The sequence below is a fragment of the Neopsephotus bourkii genome, unplaced genomic scaffold, assembly GCF_033783945.1.
Source record: "Neopsephotus bourkii isolate Nb327-2 ecotype Australia unplaced genomic scaffold, CSIRO-AGI_Nbou_v1 NB_962, whole genome shotgun sequence".
NCBI classification, from domain to species: Eukaryota; Metazoa; Chordata; class Aves; order Psittaciformes; family Psittacidae; genus Neopsephotus; species Neopsephotus bourkii.
Window position 1 is genome coordinate 6,778,058 of NW_026901456.1, and position 15,844 is coordinate 6,793,901.

The 15,844-nt window shown below is 39.2% G+C and overlaps 1 protein-coding gene across 2 annotated transcripts in view; it reads left to right on the top strand.

Moving 5' to 3' along the window:
* Window positions 1–15,844, top strand: part of PCP4 (Purkinje cell protein 4) — a 53,339-nt gene that overhangs the window by 9,161 nt on the left and 28,334 nt on the right. For both annotated transcript variants that reach the window (XM_061359180.1, XM_061359181.1), the window contains exon 2: window positions 10,986–11,037. In XM_061359180.1, the coding sequence (XP_061215164.1) occupies window positions 10,986–11,037 (52 nt within the window). The remainder of the gene's footprint in view (window positions 1–10,985; window positions 11,038–15,844) is intronic.

Genomic DNA, 15,844 nt, shown 5'->3' on the forward strand with positions numbered 1-15,844 from the left:
TTTAGCATTAATTTTGTAAAGAGCAAGAAAAACCCACCACAAAACAAACAAACCAACCACAGAAGACAAACAAAAGCCCCCCCAAATCCCCAAAACCACAGAAGAAAACAAACAAAGAAATAAAAAAAGCCAACAAAAAACCCCAAACAACAAAGTTGCAGATTATCTGAATTTCAGCAATATTTTGTGGTCATGCCATGTAAGTCTTTTTAGAGCCCATGGCAGGCGGGTTGGAACTTGATGATCTTAAGGTCCTTTCCAACCCTAACTATTCTATGATTCTATGTTTTTGTCTAACTGCAGTGTGTCAGGCAGTACTCAGCTGTATCTAAGTGGCTATGCTTTCTGCATGGAACTTCTAAGGAATCTATTTTCTGTCCAGTTACAGGATGGGTATGTTAGAATATTAACAAAATGAACGCATGACTTTTCTGGAGGAGCACATTAATGCCTTTCTTAAATGGCATTACATGATGGCTTGACCTGTTCATGTGAATAAAATACATATGCGAGGCACATAAAGCAGAGTGGAGCCTGATACAGACAGAAGAACTGACTGATGACTACTTGGAGTGGAGAAACTTGCAAGTTTTCACTGAACTCGAATTGAAAAACAGATCTGTGGAGGGAAAGTGTTTGAAACAATGGAGGGGAGCTCTTGCTGAATCTGCCTGACCACATTTGCCTGGATTTGTTCTACAGCCAGGGCACTGCAGGACCCGTAGAGCATTTAGTCTTAGGGCAGGTAACCTTGTGGGTCTGTCTTGGGGCTGAGGACGCTGGGTGCTACCTACAGCTGCTCAGTGAAGACTGCTTTCTTATCTTTTATGCCACTGTTAACAGTGAAAACTGATAGTGGCATTGATTTTGATTGAGCATCTACAAGGTCTTGGGAGCTTCTGATTTGCAGAAATCTCTATTTTTTGGGGAGCTTGCTCTTTGGCAGAGCTAATGACCTGGTGAGTGTATTTGATTGCTGTCCTTCATTCTTGGCAATCAAGGTGACCTTGTGCATCACCCTGTCCATCTTCCTTTTTAGTATGGCATGGTTGTTTCTGATTGCTTGGCTGCGGTTTGCACTTGTAGTGCCAGGACAGCTTTGCGCTGAACTGCATCACACTTCAAAGAAAGCAGCTCCCCTAAAGTCTCAGGGGGTGATTTCTGATAGAGGTTTGAACCATACAGCACAAATCCTCTGTCAAGCAAGGCCCCATTTCAAGGCAGCTTCAGCAGGCGATTCAGGGTTTTCCTTGCATGAATCTCCTTATGGCACAGAGCCAGAGATAACAGGTTTGAGTCATCCCTCTGTGCAGTCCCTGGGCAGGATGCGTTGCCAAAGCTGCAGCATGCAGTCAGTCCAGTGATTCCCCTGCTACTGGAATAGCCCTAAAGAACCTGTCATAACCACAGATGACTGGGGGCTGCCCAGTGTTGCTCTCTGTGACTAGACTGGCTGCCCTGGGGTTTGAGGCATAGAGTAGCTGATGCATAAACATCCTTGCCACTTAGTCTTTCTCTTGTCTTGAAAATCAGATTCTTTGCCCTAGGGTGAAGGCAGAAAGTTTCTTTGCATAGCAACTTGAAACTGCTATAATTAATACCTTTTAGAAACCTAGCTGTCCAGTGCAGCCTAACAGACTGCAATAACATCTGTTATCTGCTGAAGTATGTAGGGAAATAAGAAGAAAATGAGAACAATTTTTTTTAAATTGTATAACTGGAAATAAACAAAAACACCAATGAAAAAGGTGCCAGAATTTTTGCAGTCTGGGAAGAAGCAGTCTGCTTTAATAATGACAGCAAATATGATCAGATATGCAGCAATTTGTCAGTGCAGACTTTTGCCATTAATAATCCAAGCTGTCCCTTGAAGACAGCCTCTAACTCAATTACAGCTGGGTTTATAGCTCAGCAAATTAAATTACCCTAAACTTCAGAAGGGTTTGGAAGAATGAAATAAAAAGTAATTTTTTCTTACAAAAACACTGTCTGTAATCAGCCATATTCTGTCTAGGCAAGGATCCTGACCCGCTGATTGGCTTAGGGAACTCTTCCTATCAGGGGATGCTAATATTAAAGATACCCAAGATACTGTCTGAATTCAGATGCTTTTCCCAGTTTGCTCCTAATCAAATCCCTGTCAGCGTTCAAGTCCAGGTTGGACAGAGCTTTGAATGATGTGGTCTAGTGTGAGGTGTCCTTGCCCATGACAGGGGGGTTGGAACCAGATGATCTTAAGGTCCTTTCCAACCCTAACTGTTCTACGATTCTGTGATTAACTGTCTTTATTGCCTTTACAGGTGGCCATAGCTTATAATTTAGGCTGCATGGATGTACTTGTGTTGCTTCACATTTTGCTCTGTTGCAGAGTAAAGATTGCTTAAAGGCAATCACACAACACAGAGAGATACCTCATGGTATGAAGCACTGACTTGCTCTGATTTTCAGTTCCCATAACAAAATTGCAGAGCTCCCCCCCCACTGTCTGCTGATTGTTCCATTGTCCTGGTATGACTGTGGATCAGAGGCATCAACTGTGTTACTGAAATGATCAACAGAAACATTTAAAATACATATCTCTTTTTAGCTGGATCATTTCAGTGTTTTCAACACAGCTCTGATGAAGGGTTATTTTTAACTTTAATAATTTTAGTGCTCATATTTTTTGCATGACCTTGCAAACAATTGTATCCAAATAAATGAGGCCTTGGGGATGGAAAGGTGTGGCTGGATTGGGCTAGACTGGGAAGTAGGAGTTCTTAGGGCTCATTTCCTGCCTAAAAATGCCCTTTCCGGAATGATAGCGCCAAGTCTGATGCTACCAACAGATAAGAAATAATAGGAGAAAAAAGGAAGAGACCAGCTTAACCTCAGTCATTTTTCATTTATGACATCTAGCTTAATCAATTTTTATGTAATTGAATTATTCCTTTTGGGTTACTTTGGTAATTCCCTTTGTCAATTTTCAGTGTAATTAAGATATGGACTATATTGCTCATCTCCAAAGGAGAGCTGAGGTAATTTTTTGGCAAGTGGTGTGAGAAAGCTTATTCTGTAGTTGATTTTACCCTCTTTGCCCTTTGCTATACAAAACCTAACATGCAGTTTAGAGAAATTTGAGCGCCACACTGAAGTTCCAACTCTGTTCATAAGAGTGATTCTGCTGAATTGAAGACAGCTACTTGTCCATGTATGAGTTACCCAGTAAATAAGCCTTGCAGGATCAAATCCTCCATTTCCTGTGGAAAGAGGGATTACTTCTCATGGCTGGCATGGTAATTAACAGGATTTGGGAAATACATTCTTGCAGCTGCTTTCAAAATTAACTTCAAAGATTCCATTAATCCGTGCCTTGGAAAAAAAAAAAGTAATTACAATGTCTTTGGAGAAATATCTGCTTAATAATGTTTTAATTCAAAATATGCTAATAACCTAAATATTAAGCAAGCTACTGTTTGTGCTAATTATGTTGATTACATTTGGTGCTGGTGTAAATATTCTGTTTAGAATATTATATTGGATCTGCGCACAAAAATCAGCAGGTTCTCACTGTGGAATTTATAAATTACAGCCCATCATTGGTGAAAGTGGGACACTGGGAAAGATCTTTTCTGTACTATTAGAATATATAAAAACACCACTGTAAGTGGGTTCTTGCATCTCAGGTAGTGATTCTCTGCCCATTTTCTTTAGGTGCCTCCTTATTTAACTTTAAAGTGTGCTGGGTGCTGAAGCTTGCTCTGTGTACACTCAGAAGTGCCTATTCTGAGGACTTTCCTCAAGCCAAAAGCTCTGTCTGGGTGAAAGTGAGCATATCGCATCTCCTGAATTGAGGCAAATACCCTAATTCTGTGATCAGTCCTCTTAAGGCATTCTGCCCATTGGGTGTAGTATGCATTTTTTATAGACACATAGATGTGTTTTACATGGACAATGACCACATTGCAAACAAAATAACCTAGAAGCAGGGACTGCAATGCTGTCTTTCAACTACTCTGAGAAGGCCCAGATTCAAGGCTACTCCTTCAATTTCCATTGCTTTTTCTATGCCTGGTTGTCCAGTGGATTGACAGGAGGGCCATGGCCTTCTACCAGCACACTTTTCTCTACTGTTCTATGGGAGTTGTGAGTTCACCCTGAGTAAACAGTAGCTAAACCTGCATGCCCTCCTTCCTGGGGGAGTGCAGCAACCAGTACATAAGCAGTCAACCTCATAAATAGTCTGCTTTTCACACAGTCTGCAGCTTGTATGGACAGCTATACCTTGAATATAGTACTTTCCTTCCATGTGTGAAAGTAGTGTTTGAGATTTAATTTGCATCGATGTAAATACTGTCAAAGATGCAAGGATATGAATGCTGAGGTTTAGCTTGTATCCTTTATTAGAAACATGAAAGGAAATTATAAAGGTATTGGATTTTGCCCATATCATTGCAACAGCAAGAGCCAGGCACTGATCCACGGTGTCTAGAAGGAAAATCATCTGTAGCTGTTCAGAGCCTTTCTAATTTCTGACAAATATTATGTGGTTTCTAGGATGATAATGTGTATGTGTGTGCATACTTAATATGCCTTCAGCAACTACAAAAGCCATAGAAAAGCAGTGTTGGTCACTGCCAACTTTTAGCCACTTCAGTCTGAATCCTATCAGTTCCTCTCAGTCTACCTGTGGAATTTTAAATTATTAAAATAGCTATAGGAGAGCCGTAATGAAATTAAGTAGAATCAAGAGCTAATGAAGTAGAACACTGATTGACCCATGAAGATAATTATAGACATTGTCAAAGTGCCAGAGATTGTTTCATTTTGACAGCCAGTATTGAAAGGTGGATCCTGGCACTCTTGCTCTGACAATATCATGCTGCCTGGCAATGCAGGACAGCCAGAAAACTGTCTGTATAAAACAGCATACAGAGAAGGTGCTACGTAGATGAGAGTAGAGGATGCATCCTAAAAAATGTGAGATCCTAGGGTGAGAGCAGCCAGGGAAAAGTGGTGTTCTCCAGAAAGCTACTTCTACCAGAAATGTAAGCTTAGCCATAACCACGAGTGTATTCCTTCATACTGAAATGTATGTTGATAAATGTATCTGGATGTCACAGAAGCTGGTTTGGGGTTTGCCCTCTGGCTGTATTGCTAGACCAGTTATAAGACTACTTATAGCAGGAAGGAAGGAGTGAAACAGCAGAATCTGTGTGTGGCTCTTCAGCAGTACACTTTGTTGTGGGTTTTTTTTTCAGCTGTTTATCTTCATGCTTTTTGCTGTATAATACCAAAAAGCATAGTGGTGCTAAAGTTCCATTCCCGTTCCTTTAGAGGCCAGGTATCCCTGCAGCATCAGTAAACAGAAGTCTTTCTGTCACAGCAGCGTCACTTTTTCTGCTCTTTATCTTAAACATTATATTTTGTATGTGTTATTGCCAAATTATTTACTGTGTTGTGGTTAAGAGTAATATTTTCCGTACTTAACTATGTGAAATGCTGAATGCTGTTGTTTCAAGTCAATACATAACATTGACAAGAGGTTGTCAAACATAAAGAAGCAGAAATCTCTGGTAAAGAAGAGTTTAACCTAATTGGTCAGATTGAAATCATGAATTCTACTATCCATTCATTCCAGGTCACGCTGCTGCCTGGTTCTTGCCCCTACTGATAGTTTGGATCTTCATTTAGTTTCTGACATACAGCTTGTGTTCTTTGCTAGAGTGTGAAAGAAAGGCAATTGTAAAAATCTGATTGATTTCAGTTTGCTCAGGATATCACCTCATTGCATAATTAATGTCAAGTGACACGTACGAATAATGCCTTGAGCTACTGGCAATAGCTGATGCTTCCCTCAATGCCCACTGTTTGTTTATAAAGTGTTAGCTATATCTAGAGGCTTTTTTGTGGTTTGCCTTTTTTTTTGTTGTTTTTGTTTGTTTGTTTGTTTTTTAATAGAAAATTTATACCTAGTATTAAAAAAAAAAAAAACAGCATGGAAAAATCTGGGTTCTTAGAACCGAGAGCTTTGAATATAATATACCTAGACAGGAGGTATACAGGAAAGGAGGTTGTGTGAAGTATGTAGAATCACAGAATAGGTAGGGTTGGAAAGGACCCCAAGATCATCTAGTTCCAAACCCCTGCCATGGGCAGGGACACCTCACACTAAACCATGTCACCCAAGGCTCTGTCCAACCTGGCTTTGAACACTGCCAGGGATGAAGCTTTCACAACTTCCTTGGGCAACCCATTCCGGTGCCTCACCACCCTTAAAGAATTTCTTCCTTATATCCAATCTAAACTTCCCCTGTTTAATTTTTAGCCCATTACCCCTTGTCCTGTCACTACAGTCCTTAATGAAGAGTCCATCCCCAGCATCCCTATAGGCCCCCTTCAGGTACTGGAAGGCTGCTATGAGGTCTCCATGCAACCTTCTCTTCTCCAGGCTGAACAGCCCCAACTTTCTCAGCCTATCTTCATATGGGAGGTGCTCCAGTCCCCTGATCATCCTCGTGGCACTCCTCTGGACTTGTTCCAACAGTTCCATGTCCTTTTTATGTTGAGGACAATAGAACTGTACACAGTTCTCCAAGTGAGATCTCACGAGAGCAGAGTAGAGGGGCAGGATCACCTCCTTCAACCTGCTGGTCACGCTCCTTTTGATGTAGCCCAGGATACGGGGCTCCTGTAAGTGTCAGAACTCCTGTAAGTCTCTCTTCTTTCATAAGTCTCCTGTGTTTTTAATCTTTAGCTTGCAGGAAGTGTGCATGCTAATGTAATGTCCTCAAAATTCCACTATGGGGAAACTAAATATACAATGAGTATTGAGGCAGTAATGGTTATATGATAAGTGTGCTTTGGGATATACCTATGCCTGTAGTCCAATGAACCTCACTGTAATAAGTAAAGACTGGCCTGTAAGAAATTTTTCTCTTGTTGTTCCTGGGTATAGTCAACCTTAATTGTCTTTATCTGAGGAACTGTACAAGAAGCGTTTAGGGCTAAAAAGCAGCAGAAATTGCTGATTGGTTTGCTGTTGACTAGGAAGTTTCTTTACTTGGAAAACATGGGAAAGTCCTTAAGCAGATATTTACAGTGACATTTTTATCTGCAGAAAGCTTATAGATTTGTAAAATGTAATTCTTGGTACTTTTTTCATTTTAAGGCTAAAGCAGCTGAACTCTTCAAAGCAAAAGACTATGAAAAAATAAGGTGCTTATGAAGCAGTTTAGTTTGAGTCAATTTACATCACTTACAGAGCAAATTTTATATGGAGTGCAGATGGTAGTGCAGAATAAAGGTTTGCTTGGCACACAGCTGGCTGACCCACAGCCATTTTTGTGCTGCATAGTACCAGCGTGTATTTCCTTTTGTCAAAGCCTAGGGATGGATCCAGTAGCTTAGGATATGTACAGACTTCACTGCTGTTCCTCTTGTCAGTGAGTACAGAACATCCTAATAACATTTCAAATGTGTCAGTTAAATTATTTTTCCATCCTGAGTCAAGTCAATTATTTTTTCATCCTGAGTCAAGTCTACACTGACTCTTTCTGCCATTCGCTTCACAGAAGCTTTCCACTGTGTCTATTCTTTTAATTCTGCTCTTGGATATTCCTTCTTTCTTTGATGTAGAAACAATATGTTTTTGAAAATTTGCAGCTGCTGCTTTACTGAGATACAGCCTTGCTGTACACTGTTAGCCCTGCGCTGAGATGAAGCAGCAGAATAATGTTATTACTGTAAGGGCCTGTTTGTCAAAGAACTTTCTGGCAGTTTCATGTCCCTGATCTTGGGCTTTCTGTGGCTCACTGGAGGAACAAAACAACCCCTGTGCCCCTGAAAATTCTGTAATCACAGTGTGGCTACAATCCTGGACACTGAGGTGCTAATTGGAAGCATAACTGAAAAGGTCAGGCTATTTCAAGACGAAAATGTAAGATTAAAGGCAAAAATCATGCTTGGGGGTGAAGGAGGGGCTAGAATCATCACTAGAAAAGCTGGTGCAGCGCTTTTAACGTTCTTCTTGAAAAGTCCTCTGAGCTACAAATTCACTTTTGACCTTCATTTTTATACCTAGGGACTAAGTTGTTATAGTTTTCATGCCATGTTAACTAGCTGCTGTGTATAGCACTGAGAATTTAACAGAAAAAATAAGCCTATTTTCTTACTGGGCTTTTGGGCATATAGCAGTAGTCCTTTTTCCTTCCACTTCTGACAAATTGGGAGTAACTGATTTTTGAAGATGCTTTTAATGATGTGCCTTTGGTGTTCTGTAAAAACAGAGTGTAAAAATATAGCCCCAAGCAGTCATAAACAGTGTTTGCTCCTATGCAACATAGCAACAAAACTGTTTATCCTGTTTTATTGTATAATCATTATGGTTTTGCACTCATTCTCATTTTTGCTCTGGTGTTTGTTCCTTGATGTCTAGTGGAAGCTTTATTCAATGGTGCTTTCATAGTGCTTGCCTTAGAAAATGCTGGGGAATTTTAGAAGCAATCTTTTGAATAAAGGAAGCTAACTGCAAGTTACAGGAAACAGAGTTAGACTGCTTTCATATTTTAGACTATTGTCAATAACTTGGGGACTTTACCAGTTTTTGGAGGGCTGTTCACTTCTGCTTGAAAATACTCCTAGTAAATCCTCCTCATGTTTAGTTCTCTGTGCTCTCAGTGATGTTAAAGAGCGAACCTTTGCTTTGCAGCCTGTGGTAGCGTCTTGAAATTTGGTGAAAAAAGCAAGAGGTTCCAGCTTCTAATAATACCAATGCCTTAAAAAAATAGCTTTAAATGTAGCTCCACTGAATATGTTGAAAGAAAAGACTAAAGGCTTTGCAGGCGGATGATCGCATTGTGTATGGCGTTTTTGTAAGCTTCAGTGTGTTATTAATGAGAAACTGATCTTCACTTTCAAATCCACAGCACACACTTGTAAGACAGTACTGTGTTTATAGATCAGAATATGTATATAGCTGAAAGAAAGGCTATCAGAAGCTCGTTTGGAGGATTTTCAGGCTTCAGTCTGTGTATGTCACAGACCAAACGAATGGCTGTAGAATACTTCGAATGATTTCAGACTTAAAGAAAAAAATCTTGAACTTATGAATAGAAAAACCTTCATTGATCAAAGCCAAGTTTTCTATTAGTTTTCTTTGATAACTTTCTCCTCTCCCTGAGGGGAGATCATGAGACAAGAAATAAATGTGTGGATTCATATTCCAGCTCTTCATCAATAGTAGACCAAACCTGACAGGTATAGCCTAGGGAGGAAAGAGAAGCTTTCATAAAGGCTAAGTAGCACAGCCTGAAAGACCCAAGAAATAAGACAACTTGAAAAGCACTTAAAAATAAACAGAGAAGGAAAAAGCAATATACTTGCTATTTTTATAGACAAGAAAATGCCAGTATTTTGGGGCTTTTTGGGAGGCCCCAGTGAATTAACCCTAAAATTATTTTCAAATGTGGATTGAAATTTAAATACAGAAATATTAACCAAACTTTAAATGAAGGCATAAAGGTTAATATCTTCAGCAGAATTGGTTGTTTGGTGGGTTTATTGATTTCTGGCTGTTGGAAAGTTATGCTTTTGTAAAAGACGTTTATCCCTTTAGAATCCCTATCTTTGTTATCAACCAAGTTTTCTCTTCTGTCATAAGTTTGAGGTTCCAGGGAGAAACAAAATATGTTTCCATTGCATGCGGGGACTGCAGCTGTAGTTATAGACTCAGAGCTGTTTTCTCTAGGGATGCTCTGTCTCATTGCACAAAGTGAGAGATGGGGCAGAGCTGGTAGAGAGATGCGCTGAAGTTTTCCACAGAGAAGATGAAAAACCCACCACTGGCATGTGGGTGCACTATAGACCAAATGTGGCTCTTTTGTGTTCTCCTGAGGGGTTTGAAGAGCTTTCTCTTCCCCTCTGGTTCTATAATAAGAGCTAAGAGTACACATGAAGGTTTCATACTTACATCATTATTAGCTCCATACACAAAATACCCTGAAAATACCACTGCTGTGAGAGATGATGGACAGAAATCCCAGCAGTAGAGAAGGTTTCAACTGTGGTTTGCAGTGCTGCAGTGGCTTTTAACTTTCCTGATGCATGAGGATGTGCTGCCTCTGGCTGAATGCAGCTGGGATTATTCACAACATTTAATAATCCTATTTTTTTACATGTACAATCCTAGAGGATTTATTCTTTAGTCTTTCAGTAAAATACACATATATGAATATTTTTTGAGTAAGAAACGTGGTTTGCCATACTTAAAGTACCTTAATTCCAACAGTGAGGTGATTTCTCTGAGGGATGCAGCGCAGTTTGTATAAAGTGACCACTCCTAAGTAGAAAGTTACCTAGTAGCTGAACTACACTAATACAATCTAATGCTGTGAATAGTTATTTGGACTGCACTAGAGTAGCCATATGTTACTTACAGTGACTTAAATCAGTTTTTCATGGAAAGTCATGAGGCTATTCCTTGGACAGAGTGAAGCAAAATGGCAAAGTTCTACCTCTACTTTTGGCTAAAACAAAGATGGGTCCTCTGGCCAGAGTCAGGTCAGGAGAATCATGGAAATGGAGGCATAGCAGGGACCTGAAGAGATATCCTGCTGTAGCTCATACCTTTGCACTGCTGGAAACCTGGTTAAGGACATCCCATCATTGGTGTGTAATAATTATATATAGTTGCACTCATGGTTATACAATTCTACCTAAGTATTACTAAGCATTCCTATTCCGACTGGTAGTGTTTCAAAGCAACATTGCATGGCTGTCCAAGGTGTTGAAAAGAAATCAGGCTGTAACTGCTCATAACTCCAAGGGGGAAAATGCACATTCAAGCTTGTTCTAATCATAGAATCGTAGAATAGTTAGGGTTGGAACGGACCTTAAGATCATCTAGTTCCAACCCCCCTGCCATGGGCAGGGACACCTCACACTAAACCATGCCACCCAAGTAATCACTTGTTTGTTTTGTTCCCCCCCCCCCCCCCCCCCAACAGAGACAAGGAACCGGAGCTACAAATGGAAAAGAGAAGACATCTGCTGAGAATGGTAAGGGTAGACTGTATTTCTTGATGGTGACTGTTAAGTTAAATTGACAAAAAGTATTTTTTACTGAATGACATTAGGTAGCAATGGCCTTCGGGTTTTTTTTTTTTTTATCTTTTGAATGTATTTGAACAACTAGAAGGGCTTCAGTGGGATTATTTTCTTTATATTTGTATGTCCAAATCATCTACTAAAGCAGAGGCGAGATTCCAAGAATATACTATAGTAAACCAAAGGACTCTGCAGAAGTCAGTGCAGATATGATTGAGGCTAGAATAAGATAATGTTAGGAACAAAGAACACCAAAAGGCTAGGTTAAGTATTATTAGCAGTTGCTATAATGTATGTGGAAGGAGAACAAAAATAAACTAATTACAATTAATTACTGAAAAGCAGGAAGAATGTAAGTCTCTTCTCTGAAAAGCCAAGGGTTTTCCAAGATGGGAGATTTGAGCAGTTATTTTGGCCTTTACACATTGGTCTAAATGGAGTTTTGGGGCTCTTTGAGGCAACATATCTTAAAACATTAAGAGGCTTCTTTATGCCTACTTTTTCCTAATACGGAGAGGTGACTTTCCCATAAGGGCTGTTTGCATAATGTTACAGTAAATGAAATCTGTAGATGTTGTTCCCAGTATGATAAAACACAAATTAGAGTGGGAAAAAAAAATAAATAAATATTTTGGCTTGTTATAGTGTCTTGAATTAGTGGGAACAAATGTACCCTGACAGCAAAGTCATTTGCATTTTCAAGTTAACAGGAAAGGAAAGCAAGCAAAATTATGTCAGCCATTTGGGCAGCAGGGGAAGCATGTTTCTCTCTTTACTCTTTGAGCACATTATGAACTGAGCTCATTTGCCTTGAATTTCTTCCCAAATAAAATTGTCCTGTTGTCAAGTTTAGCTTAGATTTACTGATCCTGCAGCATGCTTCATTTTTTTTCTTCTTTCCTCAACGGGATTTCTGAGTGAGAAAGGGCTGCATCATTAATTCAGAAATATATATGATTCTAGGTGTAGCATAGTTTTAGGTATAATATGAACAGGCAGATGTGCAGTTAATCTTAGACAAGTAGATGCCAACTATTTTTTATAATGAAATTATAAAAACAAACCTGTCACCTATGTATAATAGAGGAGCAGTAGGGGAAATGGAATAGTGTCCTCTGATCTCCCCAGTCCCTATGCTTTCATGAAAATAAAGCAGAATCAGAACTTCGAACCAGAGATTGAATTCTAAATCAAAGAAGCAGAAATGTGTAGTCTTTTTTTTCTTTATTAGCTGTGTGCAGTTAGAACTCATGCAGGAGTGATATATTCCTCTGAAAACTGGGGTGTTCTGTAAACCTACACACACAATATAAATCCTGTTACATGGGGGGTTTCTTTTTTTTTGTTTTGTTTTCTTTTTTCTTTTTTTTTTGGCCAGAAGTCTGCAGCATGTCCATGCCTTAAATTTTCCTTGTGGCTGTTGTCAGCTGCCTCATTAGGTATTTGTTTCCCTGTCAAAAGGAAACTCTCCTTGTTGAATTGGGGAGAGGAAGAAGAAATGAAAACCCTTTTCATCTTGTTAAAAAAAAAAACATGCTGTGAAAATGTTTGTAGAGGCAAGGTAGTCTGGTCATTGTCCTTGTTCTTGATTAAAGGATGAAGAGAAACTACTGAAAAAACAGCTGAGCATCTGTGCTCTTAAGACTAATTTCAGAGCTCTTTTTATTCATACAGTGGAGATGCTGCTATGGGTCAAGCTTTGGGTTTTTTTTGTTGTTTTTTTTTTTTTTTTTGTTGTTGTTGTTGCTAGAAAATGAATTTTGAGCCTGTCTCTAGGCTAGTTAAAAACCAGAGAAAGTAGAACTAACCATGGCAGTCGGCATTCTCTCTCTTTAAAGACACATACGGTGTTGCTGTCACTGCGAAGCATTTGGGGAAATTCAGTCTCTGAAGATTCCTTTTATAGTAGTGATAGTTTTGGTAAACACTTATGAATGCATGTTCTTGTTTGACCTTCATTAGGTAGTAGCATGATGTCCTTAGTTGTGTTTAGTGCCTACTGCCACAGCAGTGGTTTCTCTTAGCTGGCTTCCCCTTCTAGTGGAGGATTTTATTGCACACAAAATTCAGGCTCAGTCCCAATGCCTACTGCCTTATTCCAGCACCCTTGCTTGTTGGCTCAGGGGGATGAGCTGTGGAAAAGAATGAGCTTCAAAAAGCCAGTAGTGTGGAACACTGATGTGCCACAGTGTAGGAGCTTGTGATCATAGAAGAAGAAAATCTCATACACATGCTGTACTGGTTGTCATGTTGATGAACGGACTGTTGTACCTACATGGAACTTCATTCATCAATAGTTGTCGTTCCTCAGCTGCCGTCTTGAATAGATTTCCAGACTGCTAGGTGGTAAGGTGTAGGGGACTAAGCTCCCTCTTCTCTTTCAGAGCACTGGTCATTAGCAGACAGGATTGCTCTCCACTATATTTTGAACAATATATACCACCATATGTTCTTGGGGTTTATGCAGCAGCAAGCCTGGTAGTTCTTGAAGCTGTATCGGTATTATAAATATGATATGCCAGCAAAAATATTATTGGGACTAAATTACATAAGCTAGTTTTCCTGGGTGAAAGGACTAGTTTTTAAGGAACATTAGCAGTAATACTGTGCATACAGAAACACCTATATAAAAACAACTTGTATGTAGGAGCCATGTAACTGTAGCTGCCATGACCTCATTGGGTCTTGGAGAAACTCAGTCTGCCTGAAAGCTGAGCCATGCTTGTTTGTGTATGCCATAACAAACTTAACTTGTGAACTCTATTGTGTAATACTTTTCGCTGATGTAGAAAATCCAACGGGAAGACAGAAGAACTATCCCCATGCACATCCTTCTATATGAATCTGACTTGTTCTAATAGAGCCAGTGGGATAAGAAGCTATAATTTCCTTTTTACTTATTTTTTTATTTTTTTTATCTAGTCTATTGTGCTTGCAAATGCATCCTAAATGAAATCAGGATGCTCCTACCTTACTGTTCTTATCTTGGCAGTGTCACAAGGTTCCTTTGTAGGTTAACACTTGTCACTTCTCATTCTGTTTCACATTACCCTGTGGTTTTTTTTCTATGTAATTTGCAAGCTGGTATCATACAATCTACTCTTTATAGACTAGCACAACTGGCAGGGAAATAATTGCACAAGAACCAATTATTTCTATCTTTAAATTTAGAATCACTCTTTTCCTATTAATAGATCTCACCCTTTCTTCTGAAAGTACGTAAGGCATGTGATTATTAATTGATATTTGTTAATAATTTTCTTGTAATAGCAGATTTATCATTTAGCAATATGAATATTTATAATACCAAAATACATGCTTTCATGTGATGAATTCTATAACTTCCTGGGTATGAGTGAAATGAAAATGAATAGGCTTGCATGAATTTACATATCATGGTGGATTAGGCATACACAATCAAAGCAAGATGGCCAGTGGTACTGGAGGTGAAATTATTTTCAGTTTCTACTCATTCATAAGCATTTGTCTTGTCAGTGGTTTCTGCTTTGGGGTGATCTAAAAACTATAAGTAAGTGCTCTGCATTTCCTTCTCTCTGTACAGTATGCATGGAATGCCTCTACATAAGGATAAAAATCGTAGAGCTAAATCTTATCTTTACACCTAAAATGGAGTAACCTAAAGTCACTTAAATCAGAATGCTTTTGAAAGCACCGACTGTAATGGTAAAGAACTGTAAAACAATCATGCATGGTAGAATAGAGCTACCTCTCTAGTAAGCTTTCCCAGTAGAGGGATATGAATCTTGCAGTGTTATCAACAGTCCATTTACCCATGTCATCTACTCAAGGAATTTGTGAAATTCTTCACTCTGTGCACACTGCACTCAGGAATAAAGAATCTTGCTTGGTCTGACAGTGAATGATCATCGTAATAGTTATTTATGTAGAGTGCTTAGCTTAATAAAGCTTTAATTCCTGGCAAGAGGCCAGGATCATTATTGTAAGATGGTCTAATATAAATATCTATTTAAGAACTTGAAATTAATTTTCCACTAATATTCTCCAAAGACTAGGTAAAAATATACTGGGTTTGGGAGCAGCCCAACAAATAAACTTGTGGAAAAAAATTTTGGAAAGGGAGGGAACACATGAGGCCAACTTGTATAAATATTCAAAGGATCTCATGGAACACGGTTTGCTGTATCTGCCCAGGTCTAGAGGTCATTTTCCTTAGTTACAGGAAAGGGCAGTGACTGAGCTGTAGCAATGCAATGCCTCATGCGTTTTGTCTTTTGCCACACAAACAATGTTTTGTGGTAAAGATAAAATAGGTCTTGCAAACAACTGCTGAATCAATATAAAACCACCAACAACAAAAATCCCAAACACAGAAAACCACCCCTAAAGCAAACACAAACCTCACCTTTTCAGACTGCTGCTCTCTAATACTGGACCCATACTGCACAAATCAGAAGTTAGAAGGGGGAGTACTGTAGGAAACTACTTAATACTGAGTTTTCCTTGGTAATAGATTGAGTGTTGGGAGGAAATTTATCTTGTCCTCTTGTTTCTTTTCATTATGGTGTTTGTTAAAATTCTCTTGTCCCTTGAAAGTGGTGTTTCACAGAATACAGTCTCAAAGTCAGTAATGCAGTGTGTCTCTCCTCTTCTTCCAGTCTGTATCCAGAGCCAAATTGTGTCCTGTCTCAAACAACGAATCTAGTAGTAGTGAGGATTAAGAGTGAGATGAGAATTTTTGCTTCACCTCGTTCCCTATCTCTTAAAATAGGACGTCTGT